Genomic DNA, 20,658 nt, shown 5'->3' on the forward strand with positions numbered 1-20,658 from the left:
CCCAATCTTAAAAATGGATCAATGTCCGGCACATTTTGGTAATTTACTAAAATTTGCAATTTACCAAAACGTGCAGTAACAGTAGACCTTAGAAATAAGAAGATCGAGCCACCATCTTCTGAATGACTGAAAAAGTAAATATCTCGCTTTGCTCATCATGTCCATTGTCATGATTGACCTGGATTCTCCATCGAAGGCCCTCCTTTACTTCCATGGCGACCAGTTATTAATGTCACCCTCCACTGTAAATGATCTATGACCGTCCCCTTGACAACTTTGGAAATATTTCGAATCTCTAACTTTCTTGACAGGTGTTGGGGTTGAGTCTGACAGTATGGGAAGAGTTTTACAAAATGATTTAGGTTGGAGTTCAGGGTACATTTTCTCAACGCGGCCTTGTCTCCGCCATGCAAAGAACTCATTGTAAAGGCTGTCGTTCTTGTCGACTTTGAGGAGGTAATTTACAAGTTCTTCCTGTGAAGAGAAGTCGGCGACATGGAGGAATGAATTAGGAGGAGCTACTTGCTCGTAACTTATTCGTTTCCCTCCATAAACAATTGGAACAACACCATTCATGAGGCCGTTTACCCAAAACTTTTCGGTGATATACTCATTACACTGTGCATTCTCAAGGGCCAAGGTAAACTTGTAACGAGATTGTTTCCTTGTGCATTCAGGAGACATTCGAGGGAGGCAAATTTTGTCACCACATTTACCATATGTATCAAAGGTTAACAGCTTCTTTAGATCTTGTACCCATTCCATTCGTGGCCAGAATGTATTGTTGCAATTACTGGCCACCCATACAAGGAGGTCGGTTTTATTCTCGGCATAGTTGATAACTTTCATATCTGTCGGTTCCCCTAGGACATAGCGACTATATGGAAGGATTACATCACTCTCTGAGTGATATGTCATGTCATAATGATATTGAATATCATCAATAGTAGAGTCCCAGTAATTCATCATCAATGGGCTTTCCATTGCATAGAAGAAAAGTCTGATATTCTCTGGCAGACTTTTCACGAGTCGATTTGAAATTTTATGCATTCTATTCCTATACCTCCATGGCGAAAAGTTGATGAATATGGCGTCACTTTGTTTCAATATATTTTCATCGTCTGTCGTCCGAAGTGCTATATCACACATAAAGTCTGGACATTCGATGAATACAGTTGGAACATCATTAATACGAATAACTGTATTGTCGTAGTAAGGACCCTTCCGATCTTTTGTTTCACTAAATTTTTTTTCAAGAATAGCATATTCAGGCCAAGCTTTAAATGTGCTCACTTCAAGAGTAAATATCGATAAATACTTAATACACCTCTCATGAATCATATTTTGCACGTGGTGGTCTGTTATATTTGCTGACAAAAACTGATCACTCCTTTTCAATGTTCGGTTTCCGATCCCTCTGACATTATCTCGCTGTGTGATTGAGTATTCTTGAGTCTCCTGGGAATCCTTTAGTACCATATTGATGTCCCCTTTCATGTTGTGCCGAGAGACAAAGTTGTTAATCTGCTCGTTTGATTTCTTAGTTGACCTCGTCAAGATCGAAAAAGTATACCCGTTCATTAATAAAACCATTATACCCGCATTGACCATCAAGAAAGCGATGATTAGTAAACAGAGAATCCGGAATCGTTCTCGAAACATTTTGGCCAATCTGTAATTGAATTTTGATAAAGGAAAATATTATATAACACGATAAAAATTGAAAAAAAATAGAGGATTGTTTCTAAATTGTACACTCTAAAAGAATGCACTGCTTTGCAAATATTTCTTTATTTCCTTATGCAGTTTTAATTATTAAAGATGCATTACTTCTGAAATTATATTTCAAACTAAAGTGTCATAAATTTACTTGATTTATTGGTACTATATTGATTCAAGAAAATTTAAGTACTTCTAACTTGCTTCGAATATAAAGTAGATTTAACTTCAATTAAGTAATTCACTAATTAATTCACAAGGCCAAGTTTAATGTACTTATATTTTTCAATTGACTTATTGACGCGAATGTGAATATAACACGAAGAACAATTAACATATAAATATATGAATATTCATTAAAGAGCAGAAAAATTTTACATTTTTTTAAATAACTGTCATGTATATCTGTATTCAATTTTTTCTATAGATTACACTGTAAAGAATATTGGGTCAAATTTTATCCAGCACGAGGGTAATAATGTGTCCGCTTTGGGGCAGTATTTTACCCAATGCGGGGAGCATATTGTCCAGTAACGTTACAAAATAAGCAGCAATTACTTTAGAATGGGCAAAATTTCAATCACACTGGATAAATGAAAATGCCCAATGTTGGTTGAACACATATATAATTACCCTCATGGAGCATTATTACGCAATATTTTCTAGAGTGTAGAGTATGTAAATTAGTTTTTTAAATGAGTAACATCAAATATTATAAATATTAGTGAAAGTTGAGCGAGTGGTGGATATACGTGCTTTCCCTTAACTACCTAATGTCAAGTTAAGGTTTTTAATTTTGAACTAAATTTACAAATGCGATTAACTCATCCAACTACTAGAGTACACTCTATAAAAAGGTTTTTCAAAATATTGGGTAAAATGGGAACATGCCTGTTGGTTGGGTAAAAAAGATAATACCCAGCAAAAAAACCATGTCCCTTTGTACCCAATATTGGGTAAAATTTAACTCAGTGTTCTCGAGTGTATTCATCCTATCACGATACAATAAGTGGTTCATAATAGAAAGAGAAAAAATGTTTTACCTCTTAATCATGGTAATTATTTGAAGCAATAGAGCGATGTCTCTCAATTATCTCTGTTCACTGTCACAGGTACAGTTTCATGTGCTTCTCGACCTTCACGTTGCTAATAAGAGCATCGGAGTATTATTTCAATGCAAAGAGCTTGATTCAAGTGCTCTCGATGTTCATGCCCTTTCAATTCGCTTCATACGCTTGTCTCTAAAAGTTGGGTTATTTAAAGAGGGGAAAAATATCACCTGTTTGTTATTGTAGCGGTAGCCTATTTGCGAATCATTCCTAAGAGACGACGAGACCCTTTCACGTGACTCTGAAGTCAATAGGCTATAATTCATGAACAGGATTTAAAAAAAACAGAACTCGGAAAAAATTTCACTTCAGCATTCATTATTTAGATGAACCATTTGTTGATAACATATATATGTTTCAAAAACATAAAAAAATAAATGTTAATTCGTTACTTTTCTTAAATATAGCCGTTTGTGTAATTTATATTACAAAGGATGCAGAGGAGAGGCTTTTAATTTCAATACACGAACTAGGTTCATAATGCATGTAATGTGAGCATAATGTAGTGCGCTAACCGGGTACGCTTCGATCCGAGACCGCCCCCTACATACACACACACCTAGGCCACACGGTCAGATCTCGTCTTACAAATCTTGCATTTATGATATGAAAAGGATAGAAGTGAGTTGGGGAATTGATGGGCATGGTTTTCTGAACCGGGACGTCACCGGTTGTTGGACTGTAAGAAAATGTGCACACTCACATACGCAGTCGCTCCCACCTACACGCACTCGCCCAAAATAGTATCGGTATTTTAAGCCAGCTAAATTTCTTTTTTCCTGATTATATACTATTAAACTTATATATGACTCTCATTTCATCACGACTAAATTATGGTATATTGGCTTGGGGTAATACAAACAAGACGGTATTAGAAATTTTATTTACATTACAAAAGAGGGCTATTAGGTTGATTAACCAATCTGACTTTTATGCACACACAAATCCATTATTTATAAAAAATAAAATCCTGAAAATTCATGATCTTTACGAATTTCATTTGGGTACATTCATGTTTCAACTCTCAAAAGATGATACCGGAAATGTTTTCTTCTTTGTTTCAAAGAAACGACCTCATCCATTCTTATCCAACCCGCCAAAGGGACTCATTTCACTTTTCACGTACTCGTACATTATTTGCTCAAAGAACAATTGTATTTGAAGGACCAATGTTTTGGAATCATCTTCCAAACGAAATATCTAGCTGTTTATCCTTAATTAAGTATGTTTAAATGTAAACTGAAATCATTTCTTTTGTCCAGTTATGAACCCCGTTAAGACGCTCTGGCTGAATATATATAATGTATTTGATTTGTACCTTTTTAAAGGTATACTGCCTAGTTTTGATTTTTTTCATTCTTCGCTCATCCCCCGCTCTATTTCACATTTGTCTACTTTCCCTCTCATTCTTTACCCCGCTAATCTTTGGCTTTTCCTTTGTAGTCTGATTTTTTTTTTTTTAGTGTCCGATCTCCTTGATTACTAATTTCTTAATTACTTTAAGGAACCTGCAGACATTACAAGCTCTGCTTTTTATGCAGGTTCCTTCATACTTCACTTTATTTACTGCCATTATACATGTTATATTTTGTATGTAATCAAATGTATATTCTCAATTGTATTATGTTATTATTTTGCTATCTTGTGAAGTATGAAAATAAATTCAATTCAATTCAATTCAAAATGAGGGACACAAACGCACATTTCCGCACATCCCACATACAGCTTAGCTTATCGCTGTTATACCTGGAAATTGTTAGGAAGGAGCCGTAAAATTTTAATTCATACCAAGCACTATGATGGGTTCTAGAGCGTAACAATGGGATTTGTTACATTTCATTTACCTTTGAACTTCCTGCTGCGGTGATTTATTTTCACAAACCCAGTACCAGTTTCGAAATAATGAATATATTGGTTAGATTGCAATATGAATTAGAACTCATGAACGGATTTTTGTGAGAAAAAGGATACCAAACAAGTTTATCATATTCAACACAAAGCCCATCTTATAATTTGTGTACCAGAGTCATGCAATCAAAGGAAAATTAGATTCTAACAAAAAATCAATATTAGACTATGTTCTGACCATTTGCCAAAATGTTACTATCCTGTCATTATCCATGATTTACAATCTCCGATATATGATACATCGCGTAGGCGTGCATAGGCGGATTCAGGGGGGCCCGCCCCCCCCCCCCCTATTGGCGGAGCAAAAAAAAGGAAAGAAATAAAGGAAAAGAGCGGAGAAAAAAGAAGAAGAGGAAGACGAGTGAATAAAAAATTATTGAAATGAGGGGAAAACTTGGAAAATAAAAAGAATCTTTCATGTCACTGTATTAAATTTTCGCTCGCGCTTTGCGCTCGCATTGCCTGTTAGGTGATTTACATAACTTGTTCAATATTGAGCTTAAATACCAAGTTTGGAAGTCAATACACAAAACATATATATTTCACCTCGGAAATCGAAATTTCATTTTGTGTTATTTACAAATTGATTTGTATAAAGTGCTATGTAAAAATGTCAGTTATTTATGGTCTGAATATTAAATTTTTCTGCTCGCGCTGCGCGCTCGCAAATTTTGATTTATCAGGTACTTATTATTTTCGTGTATTCCATAAAGTTTCCAAAATATCCCTATTCAGTTCTGATTGTCAAAACGTATCAGCTAGCGCTGCATGCTCGCATTTTGATTGGCGAGTTATGTTTGTGTCAATATTGATTACACAACAAACTACTTAAAATCTCCTTTTCATGACAGTTTATCAAAAAATATGGCTCGCGATTTGCACTCGCATTAATTCCGCTCCCTCATTTTGCATTAACAAATAAGATATCAATTTAATAATTAAATTGTCCCTTTTGTTTCATCTCGCGCTTAGCAAGAGGAATAGAAAAATAGTCATTATTTTCATATGATGACATGTCCTAAGGATTTCCCGGTCCTATGTCAAAACTAAAAAGAAATAATGATGAAAAATATCAGCCCTTTATTAAGTGCGATCCATATCCACCTCTGATTTTCCTACAAAGTGCTTGAAATATAGAGCTGAAATTGACCCTTTTTTCAGATCGGAATATCAAATATTTATGCTCGCGCTTCGCGCTCGCTTTGATTTTCATGATAATAGATTATTTAGAATGCCTAGATTCTTGGATTAAATCTGAAACACGCGCTTATTCACCCTTTTCATGATTTACAAAACATGAATAGAGTGTCCCGGTTATAGGTCTAAATCTCGAATTTTTCCGCTCGCGCTTCTTGCTTGTATGAATTGTTTAGTTATATAGCTATCCTGTTCACGATTACAAATATTGAATAAAATTTTCCATTCCTTATGTATAAATGTCAAAAGTTTTCAGCTAGCGCTTCGCGCTCGCATTATTTGATTGTTGAAATATTTAACTTCTTCATGGCTAAGTGCACACAGTCCTTAGCAGGTAGGGCCTACCTTTTCGAACAGTTCAAAACGTATATAAAAATTTTCTGCTCGCGCTCGCATTATTAATGTAAGGAAGATCCCCAATTACTCATCCTTTTCATTATTTACAAAATATGAATAGAGTGTCTCGTTTTTAGGTCTAAATCTCGAAATTTTTGGCTCCCCCTTCGCGCTCGCATCAATTATTAAGTTATATACTTATTCTGTTTAAGTTACAAAAAGTGCATAGAATTTCCATTCTTTAGGTAAAAGTGTCAAAAAATTTCAGCTCGCGCCTGGTGCTCGCATTATTTGATTGTTGAAATATGTAACGTCTTCATGTCTAACTGCAAGCAGTAGGTATAGGCCTACCTTTTCGATCAGTTCAAAACGTGTATCAAAAATTTCTGCTCGCGCTTCGCGTTCGTATTATACATCTTTTTCAGGATAACAAACATTGCCTAGAATGTCCAAATTTTAGGAAAAAATACATACAATTAAAAAAAAATGCTCGCGCTCGCATTATATAAATAAGAATTATGATACTATTTATGTTGATTTATAAGAATAAAGCTAAGAAGTAACGATTACGACTACCCCTTACAAAGAAAAAAAAATCATGTTTGAGTGGCCGATCGGGGAAAATATGGCTGAAAAAAAATTCGGGCCCCCCAATTGATTGGCGAAGGCTGGATCCGACCCTGGGCGTGTTTCCACATTTTTTTTCCTTTGAAGTTGAAAGAGTAGGAAATTTCAAAAGTATGCATCACATATATTTGACCTTCTGATTAGACATCATTAATAGGGACAGTGAACAGTTTAAGCCAATAGAATGTTCTGATGATTAAGATTTAGACACTTATTATTGATGCGTTATATCATCTAACCGGTTGGTAGATGCAGATTAATTTGGCGTATGACTTATAAGCAGTGTTGAGAATAACTCCATAAATAGGCCAAGAGCGTTAGGTTTAAAATAAAAGGCGGTAACAAGCTGTTTTTTTCAGGGCAGATCCGGGAATGTATCCAGAATAACATACTGGTGCCTTGTAGGAGTTTTCTTTTCTTTGTTGATATTATGTCTGTATATATATTTTGTTTGTAATGGTGCACTATTTCTTTATATTTGTCATTCATACTTTTGCATGTCTTTCACACATGTATTTTTTGGTGTTGTCATGAAATGTATGTATGTAAATCCCAAAACAAATTTCCTTTACGGACCTGAATAAATTGAATTGAATTAAAAGTCCTCATAAATCCACCTTGGGGGTTTTCCGTAATCCAAGATGGCGTCCAAAATGGCTGCCGTTCATAGAAAATGGACATAACTCAGCTCATTATCCACGCTAGACATCCAATTTCGGTGCATATTTCATGGTTTAAAGGGGTAACAAGATTTAGTGATACAGGTTAGATCGAAAATAAGCAGACCAGGGTACAAAAAAATCCAAGATGGCGCCCAAAAGCCTAAAAAAATCCACTATTCATCTATTACTTACTTTAATGTCTTTAAAGGAGAATGAAACCTTTGGAACAAGATAGCTTGTGTGATACAGAAAAATAAAAAAAAAACAGATCAACGAAAGTTTGAGAAAAATCGGACAAACAATGAGAAAGTTATGAGCATTTGAATGTTGCGATCGCTAATGCTATCGAGATCCTCACATTGGCAATGCGACAAAGATGTGTGATGTCACTTGTGAACAACTCTCCCCATTACTTTAGTATACATTTCACTTAAACTGCCTCTTTTATCACATCTATCAGTAGATCATGTGTTCTTTCTATAGGAGGGCATGTAATACAGATTTTTAAAGAATACATTATGGATAAAGGGTTAGCATCGCCATAAGAAAAAGCAAAAAGATACATTTTGGGGGTATTTTATAGTCCATCAAAGGGAAAGTTGTTCACATGTGACATCACACATCCTTGTCGCATTGCCAATGGGAGGATCTCCAATGCATTAGTGATTGCAATATTAAAATGCTCATAACTTTCTCGTTATTTGTCCGATTTTTATCAAATTGTCTTTGTTCTGATTCTTTGATATTTCTGTTTCGATACAAAACTACTTGTTCCAAAGGTTTCATTCCCCTTTAATTTTGTTCTATTCAATGGTTTGAATGGTCAAGTAATATTTTTCTTTCTCACTGAATTTGCTTTCTTTCATTCTCCATCTTTTCCTTTTTATTCTTGGTCGTGAAACATTTTGGGGTCGAAAATTCCTAGGACCCCTATCTTAACACCCAGTGCAAGCTTATCACCGGGTTTTCTATTGTGGTTGGATATTAAGTAAGTGTTGGTAAGAAAAATTATAATTTTTAGAGTTGGAAAATATATTAGGTTGTCGTTGATTTTATTTACCTGACACTGTTAGGATTTCAAACGTACTCTGTATGACGCAGTCGTCCATTTACAACATCAGACCGGTATTCTTATGAAGAAATAGAATGGAAATGATATAAAGAAATGAAATGAATAGAACTGTTTAAACGACATCTTTCAATGGAAGAGCCAATCAAAAAGCAAAATTTTCTCTGTTGTCATGGTAGCTTACTTTCCAGCAAGACATGCTATCATAACCACTTTTAATGAAATAAAATAGATAACGGGCAGGTGATTAATTAAGACCGGTGTCTTACAATTATATACATGTAAGTTCAATGTTGATTTTTTTTTAATATATCATAATTATCAAGAAGTTTACTAGATCATAAAATAACAATTAACCCTATAGATCTAGAGCCGGGCTAGATTTTATTTTAGTGAAACCTTGTAACCTTTTAACCGCAATAAAAAACACGCCCACACACGATCCCGCGTCCATGCATACTCCCTCCCGCAAACATCCATACACACACACACGCTCAACCTTGCCCTTCTGCCCCAACACACACATTAATCCGAGTGTGTACAACGGAAGAAACATGAAAATCTGCTTTATTCAATGGGCGGTGCCCCCTTCGAACTTCGAATTTTCGTACAGCAACATATGGGAAATGTCCGTCTTGCCCCCCCCCCCCCCCCACCGGGACCATTAAAACAAACGAAATCGCCCTTCAGGTATGCATACATCTCTACGAAGCCTCAAACAATTTAAAAATCCAATATCTACAATTCCAATATCATAACAAAGACTTGATAATGATAATTGCACTATATCAATCAAAATTCTATTAGGAGAGCTCAATTCAGGCTGCTGATTTCATTTTAATCCCGGGTTTGCTCTCTTTCCATCAAGCGATTCGTGTATTTTAGCATCCACTTCGCAGACGCTTTTTTGAACGTTGAAAATCAATTGGAAATGCCCGTCAAATCACAATGGACAGATTAGAGGTCATTGTCTGCCATTTCTCCTGAAGACGACAGGAACATACTTGTCGAACGGTCAAGTTTGGGTGGTCCTTTTCAGGACCAACATTTGCCCAAGAAAGATGTATTGTGTAAACTACTACACTATTCTTCTTTGCCATGGGAAGCTTCAGAAGTTACATAATTTACGTCATTGTCGAAAGTTGGTGGACCTGGCGGCCGTTTCATAAAGCTGTTCGTAAGTTAAGAACAACTTTAAGAATGACTGGTGATGCTTTCTTACGCGCTAAACCATCGCCAATGAATATACCATTTACAACAAGACAGGATCACCAGTTGTTCTTAAAGTCGCTCTTAACTTACGAACAGCTTTATGAAACACCCACCGGGACAGCACATCTTCTTAAGTTTGGGACCGGACGGAAAATTGTAAATTTGTCGTTTGTCCAGAGTGCAGGACGACACTACTGTTTTGATTCCTCGATTTTCGACGAAGACCGCTTTGATATGAAAGGGTATTGATCATCAGCGTTTTTATAGAAAGCGTCTGCGAATGCGAAGTGATTGCTAAAATACCCATTTTAGTGGAGTCCGACAGGAAAAAAAAAAATCAAATTTGAAACGTTTATTAGGCGAATGTTTTTTCTTCCAAAAGTGTACGTTACTTTTGGTAAAGTATGTATATAAAGCACAAGTGTAAAACATGCGTGACCTATTAACTACATATTAGTAGCTATTGATAAAAGTTAATTAGTCACAATAATCCTTTACATTTCCTTGACTAACTTCTCCCTAAGAATAACAATGATCCGGAGGGCTGTACGTGAATGAGAAATAATTAAAGGCGAAAGTATCTTTTTTTCAAGTTTACAACAGAGTTCGGCAATTCATTGTCATATTTAAACATAAAAATCAATGAAAGTATTCTTTATCTTTGATCATTAGGTCCAGTTGCAATATAATTAATTTATATGCACGATTTATTTCAAACAAATATGATAACAAAGTATTAGTTTTTATGGGGGGTTAAATGTTGCAATGATTGACGATTAGTTGGATTAATGAGATCCGGAATTGAAATATCCGTCTTTGAAGAAATAAATCTGAGTAACAAAATGACGGCAGTTGTTGGCAAGATTCTTCATAGTACGGCGCTGATTGTTATAATCGTACTTTTAGGCGTATTCTTAGTTTGAAAAGAGAACTTTCTTATAATTTCAATCTGTCTGAAGAATCCAGGAAATGGTTTCTATCCACATAATTATTTCTTGAGGGAAGAAATATTCTAGGAGCCTGTCTAGGAGGGGGGGGGGGGTGTTCAAGGATGAGGTTCAACCTCGGTGGGCAATGGCCGACCGTCTATACCAGCAATGATATTATCAATACAGTTCTGCATAACATTTTCCAGGGTTTCCCCAACGTGTGACGCGATATGAGGTGTAACTATAACATTAGGAAGATGAAGAAGGGGGTGATCTTTCGCTAAAGGCTCAGGATGAGTGGCATCTAAAGCTGCTCCACGGAGTCTGTTATGACGTAATGCGTCTACCAAGGCATCCTCATCTATGACCAATCCTGCATACCAAGAAATTACAAAATTAATTCCGTCATCGATACACAAGTAACTCGTGCTTCTTAAGGTAACACATTATGAGATCAAAATATTAATAAAAGGAGAAGTAAGCAGAATGGTTGTGAAGAAAGGAAGCCATGCACCTCCACTCTTATTCCATGATATTTTGCTATATAATACTGCTTATATTTAGACGTGCAAAAAAAACATTACATTGTAATCGCTGGAAATGGAAATAATTGAAATGACAGAATACCTCAAAGTGATTTTATTACAGGAGTTATAAATCTAGCTTATACAACAAAGACCTTTCTTTTTATCCCTTCTCCCTTTCTTCATCTCCCTCTCTTTCTTTTCATCTCTTTCCTCAGTCCTTGAAAATCACATGGGGCGGGCGGATCGCCCCAGCCCCCATGTAGACCCGCCTTTTGTCACCATCCACACCATGCACATCGGCCTCTCTACTACATGAGCTTAAAAAGGATAGATGATACAAACCTCTGGCCCCATTCACGATGATAGCAGTAGGTTTCATCAAGTCGAGTTGTTTCTTTCCAAGCAAGTTCTTAGAATCCTTATTCAGACTACAAGTTATTACAAGATAATCCAGCTTAGGAAGCATTTCTTCCAACCGCTGATAATAGGTAGCCTTCACTTCTGTCTCCTCAGCTTCGTTTCTGTACGAAAACACAACCATTTCAAGACTATTTATTTATCTTTTTTAGTATAGTGTGACTCGATCAGTACCTGATATACTGTTGGAAGCCCTTAAACATGTATTGCACATTTTACATGAATAATGAAAAATGAACGATATGAAGAAAGACAGACATGTTGTCACGTGAAGTTAGTCCACAAGAGAAACATCGAAAACTTACATTTTAGCCAGCTTCACAGGGCGTCAAGGAGATGGATAGTAATGTCAAAAATTGGCATTAAGATATGAAATGCTGTACTTTTGCAATAACTAATTGAAAAGTCACTTTACAAGACTATCAAATGACTTACCTTTGTGTACGATTATAATAGAGGACTTTCATTTTGAAACCCGATGCTCTCCTTGCGACTTCATAACCAATACGCCCCATTCCAAGAATACCGATTGTTGCTCCAGATATTTTGACTCCAAAGGGTACATGAGACCGATCCCACCCAATTTCAGTTCCTTCATGTCCTTGTGCTTCGGCAATACCTATGTGAATCGAGTATGACAATTAATCTTAATTATTATAAACGATTGAAAAAAAGATCAAAATTGCTTAAAATTAGCTTTTAAGGCATCATAATTCAGAAATGTTCTGAATATCTAGCTATTCCACCTCTTTTCATTGCTATTTTCCTGGTAATACAGAATAAGTTGCAAAAATGTCTTGCTTTTCAATGTTAAGTTTTTGAAGAAAGAGCTCGCTGGTAAATTTTTCCGAAATTATACATAAACAGTGTCTCAAACTTCAACTTCCTTAGAGTTTTTGGCCCATGTAATATCAAGCCAAAACATGACGTGAATGTTAATGGACAGGTATACAATACTCCGAAGTGATTCTGTTTCGTTGATTAACAATGTTCTAGGATTCAGGATTTCATTGGCAGGACATGATCAAAAATTTCATTGGAAAGGGGGCCTAAAAAGGGGCACCCATTTTCTTTCTTTCAATGTGAAGCAAAAAATGGGGTCTGAATGCAGTCTGAATGTCATCACATTTGCCACAAACTTTCCCGCAAATGACAAGCAAAAAAAAGGTTAATCAACCTTAATATCCCCATTCTACTTTTGACTCCCAGGAGACCCCATTGTTTTATACACTTTTAATTGTATTTTTTCAAGTTCCTCCATGCCCCGGGGGGGGGGGGGGGCACTCAGTATATAATGCATAGTGGGTATGTGCCGCGGAGGGGACCCCCATTTTTACACTCAAATTTCCGTTCCAAGGTATAGCATTTTTGTCTTATTGAGAAAAAGAACAAAGAAAGCCGCTCCAAAGCTTAGCATTTTCTTTTTATCGAGAAAAAAAGAAGAAAGAAATCCGCTCCAAAGCTTCGCATATTTTCCGTTACGCCGTTCCGGCCACATTGATCTGCTACAATGAGCCGCAATTTTGGTGAAAAGCGGCCGCAGAGCGCTGTCCGACCATCGCCTCTGCGCTAGCCCGTGCCGCCGGGCTAGCTGCATGCACGTTCCATAGGGATGCATACGCACTCACACGCAGGCAACCCGTTCCAAGGACCCCCCATTTTCACAAACATTGTAGTTCCGAAGCCCGTTCCGAGGACCCTCCTTTTGACAATAAGCCCGCTCCAAGGCCCCCGTTTTTTGTCTCGCCCGTGGCACATACCTACTACTTTTTTGGTCGAGTGCCCCCCGGGCTCCATGCATGGGGGACCGACGCCCCCTTGTTCCACCACTGGGGTATACGGGTATACTCTACTTACACTCTGGTAGTCTTCGAGCTGCAGCAATGAGTAATCCAAATATGAAATCAGCACATGTGTCATCCAGAATATCTCGAGCATGACCAACTTTTATACCGAGTTTCCATAGCAGCGGTAGATCCAGATGGTTTATACCAGTACTATGGGTGGCTAACACCTAAATAAAACGATAAAAGACCAAACAAAATTAATGGCAGAGAACATCCAATTTAACGCTTAAATGTAGTCTGACTTCAACATAGAGACATATCATTATTGTTCTATGTGATTCTTAACACGCCCAAAGAAGAAAAGGGAAATGATTCATAATTTATTTTGGTGGATAATAATTGACTGATATTGATAAGTTCTCTTATTTGCCTTTTTAACATTATTTACACCGACATTTCATACCTCACTTTGGGAATTGGGATATTTTTTTCTCATATACCACTTCCGATCAGGTGGGTGTTTATTAAAGCTGTTCGTAAGTTAAGGCGACTTTAAGAACGACTGGTTATCTTTTCTTGTGGTAAATGGTATATTCATAGGCGATGGTTTAGTGCGTAAGATATTATCACCAGTCGTTCTTAAAGTCGCTCTTAACTTACGAACAGCTTTATGAAACGGCCCCCAGGTTTGAAATATTCCTTTTCAGGTTCGGTAGGCTACGATGTTTCTTATATATATTCAATGGCTTCGTGTTGTAATCAATCTCACCTTTAAATTTGGTATACTTCTGAGCAGCTCTTCCGGCATTGGTGGTTTCTTATTTGGTATATACAAAATTCCTTGTATCTTATGTCGATACTCGTCCGGATTTTGGAGGAAGTCGTTCCAGATAACAAGCCTAAAGACTTTATCCACCATAGCCCGTGTCTCATCTAAGAATGGCGGCATGGTAGCAAGGATCCACGGTCTATTATCTGACATAGCTGAAATTAGGTAGAAATACATGTCATCATTATTTCGGACAAAATACAACAGAAGTACATTCAAACTAGGTCTTGTTCTCTGTCAGAAAATGGAATGATTAGTTATCGACTGAAACAGCCCACTCCCCCCCCCCCCCCATCATCGATTGTTCAAGCGATAGAAAGAAAATTGAGAGGAGAAGATTACGATGGGAAAATAATATATAAAAATAAAGGAAGAGAATAGAAAAACAATATGATTTATCGGGGGAATTACAAACATAGATCTGACAATAACTATTAAATATGCCTATCATGATTATTTCAATTTTTCAATTTTGTGTCGGCTTTAATGCTATGGAAACATAGTCTCTCTTTCAATATACCATTACTTCTCTACAGATTATGATTACCTATAGCTACTCTGCCTACACAAAGGAGAAGCTCCAGACCAGCTAGCTCGTGTTCACAATCAGTTTGCTATTCTAGTACTATCAAAATGGCTGATTTTTTATTTATTTATTTATTTATTATTATTATTTTTTTTTTTTTTTGGGGGGGGGGTAATTTGTTGTACCTAAATTGACAAGACCAATGATGATATGAAACGTGAATCACTTTAATAAATGATGACAGTGGCAGGAAGTACATTTATAAAGTGATTGTGATGATGATGATGTCATATTCACCATAATAAATAGGAAATGAAATGCATGTGTACCGTCAATCATCCCTTTGAATCATTATTCCAAAGCAGCTTGATGATAAATAAAATGCAGCACGCGAGTAATGAGATCGTAATTTGAACGACAAAACTATTATCATTCAAAAGTTTAACTATATTAAATATCCTAAACATAATGCCCACAGGAGTGGAGAGAAAATTCTACAATGAAAATACACTTGACATTCCATATGCCCATTTTAGACTTCAGAGTTTGATATGGTTTTGCTCAACAAAATAACGGTTGATGGAGGCTTGATGAACATTATGATATTCGGTGCCTGTTTAATGACTCTTGCTCAACTAAAATTGAGAAATCAAGAAAATTAAATCCATACATACCAATACAATGTTATGTTAAACTGCATAAGCACATCCAATGTCACAGTTTCCAGTTAAAATTGAAATTGGAAAAGTTTTAAAAAGTTGCCTATGATATATATAACGAACGATTCACGGAACATTTCCGTGCCGGGATCGCTGGTGAAAATATCTTGAATTTTACGACAGGAAACTCATATAGATCTAGGTTTTGTTTCAATCATCTTGAAGGAAGATTATATGGGCATAATTATAGGCATACCCGTTCATTATACAGGCTACCAGTATACATTGTAATCGTACTAATTATGCATGTGGTTAGAGGGGCGTCGAGACATGCAAGTTTCGAATTGGAAATATTAAGGCACATGAAAAACAGAATCTAAGCATATTTTTTTTCTTCAAAATATTGTAATATACGTTTAATAAGATATATCTTCATTCCAATGGTTCTATAGTGTTTTCCAATTTTATTTAATACATCATTCAATACATTTTATTTGAAATTCTTTAAAGGGTCAAAATTATTTGGGTGGCAAATCGATGTTTGCCGCCCTAATATTTTCGTAGGGGTGATCGCCACTATAGCCATGATAGCTGCCCCATGATCGACGCCTTTGTAGATCATCAACATGTCATTAATTTATCCCTCAAAATGGCATAAAAATTTTTGTGACCGATTGGGATATGTTAATGACATGTTGACCGGGGCCTCGGTGCAGAAAACTTAAAAAGAATAGCAGGGCCCGCTGGGAGAACAGTTTTCGGAACTGAAGCGGCTTCCCTGGGTAAATATACCTGTATTATTATTATTATTATTATTTTATATTATTACGTCCTAGACAGCTGGCAGCCGTCTGTGTTGAGGAGTTTTTTAACATTTTTTTATTTTTTAAATTTCTCCTCATACACAGACGGCTCGCTATCGTGCAGCCACCATTAGGGGACTTCCAATGCAAAATCCCCCCGTCGGGGCTCTTCAATTTTTGTCTTTAATGAATCAAACTTTTGAAAATTAACGCGACCGAAATGCAAATTAATATTCCATCTTGGCATTAATTGCCAAAAAACGGGGAAAATCAAGTTAAAAGGAACAAAAACAGTGACTTACCTCGGCTGTCGCGCAACTTCACTGCCCTGTTTTATCCGAACTTAAACATATGGCCAATTGAGTCCCCTGTACAGATCGCGACAGAACTTCGGTCTCTGTATTTGGTGAGTGAAGCCAGCTGATCAACCAACATAACAGAGACCGAAGCTTTTGGTCTATGTACGTCCAGACAATGAGGGTATTAAAATCGACGAAATGATAAAAATGCGTTGCATAGAATTTTCTTTAATAGTACCCTACGGCTAAACAAAACTAGAAAGTGGTAATCGTGGAGGTAATAACAAGAACGGATGAATTATTTTTTTAACTTCCCAAAAATCACCTTACGAATTGAAATTAATTTCCACTTCACTCAGAAATTAGATCACCGTTCATAGTTAGCGGGCTTTTTTTCTTTTAGAAAGTCTAGGCTTGTTATATTGTCGTACCTAAATGGGGCAATAATTAGCACGAGATTACCATACGGCATACCAGCGCAAGTTAACAACTTAGTAACAGTGAAAACTCTTGCAAATTATTTTTCTCAAAATGGAAGAATTAATATATAGCCCTCTACGTGTTGATCGAATAAAAATAACTCAATACACAATTCGGCCAGTGAAGGTCGCGATCGACCATATACCTGTCATGTATTAAACATTATTTTAATTTATTTACATATCTGGCATATCTGCATATTGTTTACACGGTAAAGTGTCGTAAACCTTTAAAAAAACAAATCCTAGTGGCAAACCAAATGAGATCAGGGCAAGCAGACAAAACATACGGTATGATTTATGGATATAGATACATCAAAATATTATAAATGACGGTAGATCTGTATCTGATATAGTCATGGCAAAACTTACCGGTATAACTATGAGATCTATCTAGATAGATGTAGTTGTGGCGAACGTTGATGCCAAGTGCACTCACACAAGCATGCGAGGTTAGTTGTACTAATTAACGTGCCAAGACAGTGTGCAGAACGCTATAAATTTTTGAAATGTCCTCGCATTATATGTCACCGTGGTCTGTGGTCAGTGATTTCACTACACATCAAATACTGTAGATAAACGCAATGCACCATGCATAGTATAGTAGGCTGGTATGAGAGGTCAGCTTTCAGATAATATCCAGGGGCCGATTGCACGAAAGGGTCTTTCCAAGGACCGTCTTTCGTGTCGCCCATCTTTTATGATGCGCTGTGTGCTGGATATTTCTGAAATGTAGGATAAACAAATAAATTTTGTTAGCTAGCATTTAAAATCAATTTGTATACAATTTATGATATATCACATCATTTTATAAACAAAGATTTTGTTTACTTTAACGGATGAATGAAATATGTTTGCAGGTAATTTATTTAAAATGCGTTTCACCTGGCGCATCACAATAAATGGGCGACACGAAAGACGGTTCTTGCAAAGACCCTTTCGTGCAATCGGCCCCAGGGCTCTTATTCAAGACAAGTGGGCCGTAACTACTGAACAATAATGTTACATAATAGCTATATACTAGTAGTGTGGTACATGTAGTCGAACTTTTGTGTGCTGCTAACCTTACCAAGAAAGAATTATGTCCCTATAGTCCAGGATAGAAGAGGCATAACCTTGTTTTTTTTCATATATACAATATTTTTTTATGGTTTCTTGTCAATTCGAGGGTGCTGATTACGAATCTGAACGATGCCATTCGTGTAACCTTGAGCATTTTCCGCAAATTGGCAAAATCCAATATGCAAATTACCCATGAAAATCTTAAAATTGCCCGCACATTGGCTATAAAAATGCATAAAATTGTGTGGCAGGAGTGAACTATAGTTTTTGACAAATTTTTTTTTTTGGGATATGGCCGCCATAGGCCCCTGAATACTCTATTATGTACAATATGAATAGGGAAAACTAATTTTCACAAAAATGAGCACTATTAAACTGCAAGAAATTGTGATCTATGAACGAAGTACTGTATGCAAACCATCATTACTAACGAGATATATAATTTATTATGTCATATGGGAAAATTGCTGTATTTTGATATTTAAAATAGCCGCCACTGGCCCAAACAGTATTATGTACAATGGCAAAGGCCGGGCAAAAAAATCACAAGAGTGAGCACTATAAAATACATATTAAAAAAAACGAGTGGAATACTGACTAAAAACACAATTGTTAACGAAATATATTATTTACTTTGCCATGTATGTGATAAATGTTGCAGACTGCCCCCCCTGACGAGTCACAACTCATGCAGGGGGACGTATATATCCCTGCCCCCCTGACGAGTCACAACTGATACAGGGGACGTGCCCCCCCCCCTTTTGAGAAGCCAAATTAATAATTTGTAATGTAAAAATTCAATAAAATCAGACGTGTATCCCCTCTTTTGAACCTGAAGACCTTTTTTTTTTGGCTTGTCAATTTTTTTCTGGTAAGAAATCCTTTTTTTTTGGTTGAAGCCCTTTTTTTTTTTTTTTTTTTGCTTGTCAAATTTTTTTGTGGTATTTGTGGTTGAGAACCTTTTTCTTTTTTTTTTGCTTCTAAATTTTTTTTTTTAATTTGCCCCCCTTCTGGAAAATCCTATATAGGTACGCCAGTGCTAACAGTATTATGTACAATGAGAAAGAGGACCAAAGAAATCACAAGAGTAAGCACTAAAATGCATATATATGTGATAAAGTAATGGGATACTGTCTAAAAAACATAATTTTTAACGAAATATATCATTCAGGTTTCAAGTTTGTGTTAAATATTGTATTTTGACTTTCAAAATGGCCGCCATATACATTGACTGTATTATGTATAATGCGAACTGGGAAACCAATATTCCATAGAGCTATAGCTCTGAATATTCACAGGAGTGAGCACCATAAATGCAAGTAATAGACGTGATCCATGAGTGAATTATTGTCTGAAAGCATAATTTCTAACAAGATATATCATTTATTCTGCAAGTTAAGTGATAAAATACTGTATTTTGAAAGTCAAAATGGCCACTACAGGCCCTTACGGTATTATGTACAATGTGAATGGGAACAAATTTCAACAGATTTTGGCTTTGCTTGACTAAATGGTGTTGTATGAGTGAAATATTGTCTAAAAACATGATTTATAACAAAATATCTCATATCTTATATAATTTAGGTGACAAATACGGTATTTCAACATTCAAAATGGTCGCCATATATGCCATTTTGTGAAAATTATCTAAAGAGCCTATGGTGGCCATTTTCAATTTCAAAATGCAGCATTTATCAACTTAATTACACAAGATGATATATCTCGTTAGAAACCATGGTTTTAGACAATATTTCTTACAATATTTCTTACATCCCAATTATATGCAATATCTGTAGTCAAGCAAAACCAAATTCTGTCAAAATTGTATGTCCCAAGTTACAATGTATATAATACTTTTAGGACCTTTGGCAGCCATTTTGGATTTCAATGTACACCATTACCTCCATGACCAATATGTGATGTATTTAGTTAGAAATCATGTTTAATACAATATTTTTACTCGTACATCACAGTTAAATGCATTTTATGATTCTCACTCTTGTGAAAATTAGTTTCACTATACGCATGTTACATAATAATTTAGTTAGGGCTTGTAGAGGCTATTTTGAATGTCAAAATACAATATTTATCACCTACATGGCAGATGAAATGCTATAATTCATAAAAATTACGTTTTTGAATAATATTTCACTCTTACAACAGGGTTATATGGATGACATAGTCAAGCAAATCCGTATTCTTACAAAATTATATGTCCCCATTTAGCACAGGCGCTACAGGGGCCGCGGAACCGGGGGGCTGGGGGGCTTCAGCCCCCCACTTTTTTCCAAAACCGTGTACAAAAACGTAAAAATGACCATATGATTGTGATTTTTAGCATGGTCAGCCCCCCCAACTTTTGGCTGAGCCCCCCCCCCCCCCCCACTTTCAAAACCGTTCCGCGGCCCCTGCGCTAGTCGGGCCTATAAAACGATAATAACGGCAGCAGATTTGCAGTTATCATGTCATAACGTCATGATATATTTCTTTCAAAGTCATGCA

The 20,658-nt window shown here is 36.2% G+C and overlaps 2 protein-coding genes across 4 annotated transcripts; both read right to left on the reverse strand.

The window, feature by feature from the left end:
• Positions 1–204: 204 nt before the first annotated feature.
• On the reverse strand, positions 205–1,497 carry LOC129274438 (4-galactosyl-N-acetylglucosaminide 3-alpha-L-fucosyltransferase FUT6-like). Its single transcript, XM_054911252.2, has one exon. It carries the CDS (start codon positions 1,495–1,497, stop codon positions 205–207), a length of 1,293 nt encoding a protein of 430 aa, XP_054767227.2.
• A 7,908-nt stretch (positions 1,498–9,405) lies between these two features.
• Positions 9,406–17,796, reverse strand: LOC129254644 (probable 2-ketogluconate reductase). Of its 3 annotated transcripts, XR_010296212.1 has the most exons (7): positions 17,467–17,793; positions 14,269–14,483; positions 13,570–13,726; positions 12,148–12,331; positions 11,638–11,816; positions 9,953–11,141; positions 9,406–9,778 (listed from the first exon to the last, which is right to left on the reverse strand). XR_010296212.1 is itself a non-coding variant. In XM_064111915.1 (6 exons), the coding sequence occupies exons 2-6, from the start codon at positions 14,479–14,481 to the stop codon at positions 10,885–10,887; spliced, it is 990 nt and encodes a 329-aa protein (XP_063967985.1). In that variant the 5' UTR covers positions 14,482–14,483; positions 17,467–17,796; the 3' UTR covers positions 9,406–10,884. The 3 variants fall into 3 exon arrangements, 2 of the variants coding, with proteins under 2 accessions (XP_063967985.1, XP_063967996.1); XM_064111915.1 differs by having other exon boundaries at positions 9,406–11,141; positions 17,467–17,796; XM_064111926.1 differs by lacking the exon at positions 17,467–17,793 and adding an exon at positions 16,619–16,938 and having other exon boundaries at positions 9,406–11,141.
• Between the last annotated feature and the right edge of the window lie 2,862 nt (positions 17,797–20,658).

This window comes from Lytechinus pictus, chromosome 2, assembly GCF_037042905.1.
Source record: "Lytechinus pictus isolate F3 Inbred chromosome 2, Lp3.0, whole genome shotgun sequence".
NCBI lineage: Eukaryota > Metazoa > Echinodermata > Echinoidea > Temnopleuroida > Toxopneustidae > Lytechinus > Lytechinus pictus.

Coding starts and splice junctions, on each gene's coding strand:
- LOC129254644 (XM_064111915.1), bottom strand. CDS start 14,481: ATGTCAGATAATAGACCGTGGATCCTTGCTACCATGCCGCCATTCTTA. Junction 11,817..12,147: donor TATTATAATCGTACACAAAG/GTAAGTCATTTG, acceptor GTTTTCGTACAG/AAACGAAGCTGAGGAGACAG. Junction 11,142..11,637: donor CATCGTGAATGGGGCCAGAG/GTTTGTATCATC, acceptor CTTGGTATGCAG/GATTGGTCATAGATGAGGAT.
- LOC129274438 (XM_054911252.2), bottom strand. CDS start 1,497: ATGAAAGGGGACATCAATATGGTACTAAAGGATTCCCAGGAGACTCAA.